The following is a 2990-nucleotide window of genomic DNA, read 5'->3' as shown; positions in this document are numbered from 1 at the left end:
GGGAGAGGGAGAGGGAGAGGGAGAGGGAGAGGGAGAGGGAGAGGGAGACAGACTGCAGGCTTTGTATTCAGGCACAGCTGTTCAGAGTGTCTGTGTATTGACATTTGTTCTTGAGCAACCAGTAGGGATTGTTTGAAGGTACTTGCTGGAAGCAGTTTGGGAGTGAGCTGGTAGCAGAGGTAGGGGCATGGTAGGACAAGGTTGAAACAGGTTACCTGCCCCATGGAGGTAGCAGTGAACTGGAAGCTTCCCAGCATCATTCGAAGCAGTGACAGGAACTCTTTATCCTCATAGTCGAAGCGGTCCCCGAAGACAATTGAGCTAATGACATTGGAGACTGTTCGGCTAAGGTAGAAGGTGGGGTCAATGAGAGCACCTATGGGTGGGGAGAAGGAGGAGAAAGGAGAGGGAGACGTTGGAACTAGGCAATAAGCATCGCCTGTGTGTCAGCATCAGATACTTTGAATCAGAGAATTCAAAAAGGGCACTGGCTACAGCGCTGAGCCCAGACACTAGATCCCACAGCGGGTTCCAGCATGCTCTTCCCTGTTTCTATCCTGGGACATGGTATGGTGCTGCTTTGGGTGTCTATCCCTTGTTCCTGAGAACTTGCTGTGCTTCGCTTACCGTTCGTCTTCCGAAATGACTCGATGAGAAAGCCCGCCTCCTCTTGGATGCGCTCCTCGATGCCACGCTTGCCCACGCCGAAGTCTCGCAGTGTGGCGATGGAGAAGCGCCTTAGCTGTTTGGCTCGCTCCCCGCTGCTGAAGGCTACGCCTGGGAAGGTAAGAAGCCAGGAGAAGTCAGAGGAAAGGGGCGTGGCTGGCCACTGACCACCCTTGCGCGGTTCCCCTAACAGGAGGGCAAGAAGGAAAAAGACGCACACAGATCATTAGAAATGCAAATGCAAAACACAAATAGGCACCAAGAAAACTACAGATAAAAGAGAACGAGTAACGGGACAGTTAGAAGAGGGAGACAGAGGGGCAGAGACAGATGTAAGAGATGAGAGACTGCAGAGACCTGGGGGTGATTATAGTTGAGAAAGATGCATAAATGAGCAAGAAAATTGACAGAAATAAAGAGAGAGACCCAAAGAGAGTCTGGAGAGAGGAGACATTGTTGCTGGGAGACAGGCCCTGGGAACAAAGGTTCTGTGATGTCTGACAGTAGAAAGCAGCGGAGAGGAAGAGAGCAAGCAATCCCAGAAGCTGAAAATGATGGCGTGGGGTGCAGGGAAGCTTCGGATCCTGTTAGAGGAGCAGGATTCCGACAGAGGAATCTCAAGGTGGAAGAGGAGGTGGAGGTGGGGGAAATCAAGAAACACTGGCAGAGAGATGAATCTGCGACCAGACACAGTGGGAGGCAGGAACGTGGGGAGAAGTTAGCCCTGAGGGGTGGAAAAGTCAGCGAGAAGGGGGAGCGGGAGGGGGGGGCTGGAATGATGCTCTCAAACGTCCTCTGCCTCATTCCCCTGTGCCAAGTCCCTCTCACCATAGCCTTTGAAAAGCCAGTCGAAGGTAGCCTGCTCGCCCCGCCCACTGAATTCCTCAGCTTGATCCACCAGAGCCTCCTTGACTGCTTCCTGTCCGCACAGCACCACAATTCGGCGAGGTCCCAGGTAGATGGTGAATACAGGACCGTAACGTTGGCTGATCTGATGGAGGTGGATGATGAGAGAAGTTAGAGGGACAGTTCGTACTTTGATACCTGGTCTGGGATTCATTTCTCAAGAGGTCTAACGGCTATCAGACTGGGTGTCCCAAGATGTGATCCCACAGGTTTAGGAAGTGGTGCTGATGTCTTCACAAGTCCCCTGGCCTAAAATCACACTCCTACCTGGTCAATACCTTACCACAAAGCCTCAACCAAAATTGGGCATCCCTCCATGCCCCATTCGACCCATCCCCATGCCCAGTGGCACCTTCATGAGAGAGTTGTACATTTGTTCTGTGTTCAGCTGAAGGAAGTTCCCAATGAAGGGCAGTGGGGTGGGTCCTGGAGGCAGCTTTCCTGAGAGTTTCCTCTGCTTCCAGACAGACATCAAGACCAGGACGCTGAGGAAGGCCACTGTAGCCACCAGGAGGAGTCCTGAGGCCAGCATGGTGGTAGTGGGGTGATAGACAGTAATGGCTTAATTAGCTTGCTTTTATACATCCAGAGACAGAAGGCCGGCCTTTGGTCTTGATTATGCAACTATTTCACCTCTAGACTACCCACTATTGTGCACCATGTTTGGGACATTGCCAACACTGAAGGAGGAGGAGGGCCCCATGACAGATTAACAGGGAGTAAACTGAATCTGTGGTAGCTAAGGAGGAAGTGCTCCAGAGCTATGCATTACAGAGGACCGTAGAAAGAAGCCAGAACTGGATCCTTCATAACATGGATCCTAGAGACCCTTCCTCTGAGAAGGGGCCCAAATGATAGGGATAGTAGGGCCTTAGGAGAGAAGAACCCTATAGTCCATTAGTGTGAAATAGGATGAATACCTATGAAGTTGAAAGGCCATTTTTCTTTCTTGTTTGAGACAGGCTTTCACTATGTAGTCCTGGCTATCCTGGAGCTCCATACGTAGACCACAGAGATCCACCTGTGTCTGCCCTGAGTGCTAGGATTATAGGCCTACACTACCACACCCGACCCTTGGGAGTCTTTCAATGAAGAGGATCCTGAATTTAAGGATTTGAGAAGCAGAGACTCCAGGGCTACGGGTTATGGATCTTGAGGCAAGAATGGCTATGGATGGGGAGTACCTGGGAGGAACACACTGAAACCGTAGGATATTGGAGTCAGCACCTGTGCCCAGGTGTGGGTGTACTTTGGTTTTGGCTCCATGCTATCTCTTAATGCTAAGAACCCTGGGGGAGTCTATGAGTCTAGGATGGATGGCTGGAACATAGGATCTGAGAAAGATGGGGAAGACCAGAGTCATATTTTACTGGAACTTGGCACAGTACTAGAGACAACATCTGAGGGTCTGTCTAGGT

At 51.1% G+C, this 2990-nt stretch overlaps 1 protein-coding gene across 1 annotated transcript in view; it reads right to left on the bottom strand.

The window, feature by feature from the left end:
- The window catches only part of LOC110315448 (cytochrome P450 2A5), an 8257-nt gene extending 6108 nt beyond the window's left edge, over positions 1-2149 (bottom strand). The window contains exons 1-4 of the mRNA XM_021189502.1: positions 1925-2149; positions 1495-1657; positions 628-777; positions 216-376 (exon numbers count right to left, since the gene is read on the bottom strand). Coding sequence (XP_021045161.1) covers positions 216-376; positions 628-777; positions 1495-1657; positions 1925-2104 — 654 coding nt within the window. The 5' untranslated portion in view covers positions 2105-2149. The remainder of the gene's footprint in view (positions 1-215; positions 377-627; positions 778-1494; positions 1658-1924) is intronic.
- Between the last annotated feature and the right edge of the window lie 841 nt (positions 2150-2990).

Source organism: Mus pahari, unplaced genomic scaffold (genome assembly GCF_900095145.1).
Source record: "Mus pahari unplaced genomic scaffold, PAHARI_EIJ_v1.1 scaffold_8801_1, whole genome shotgun sequence".
Classification (NCBI taxonomy): Eukaryota; Metazoa; Chordata; class Mammalia; order Rodentia; family Muridae; genus Mus; species Mus pahari.
Note: the sequence above shows the minus strand (reverse complement) of the source record. Positions and strands in the feature narration are given on the sequence as shown.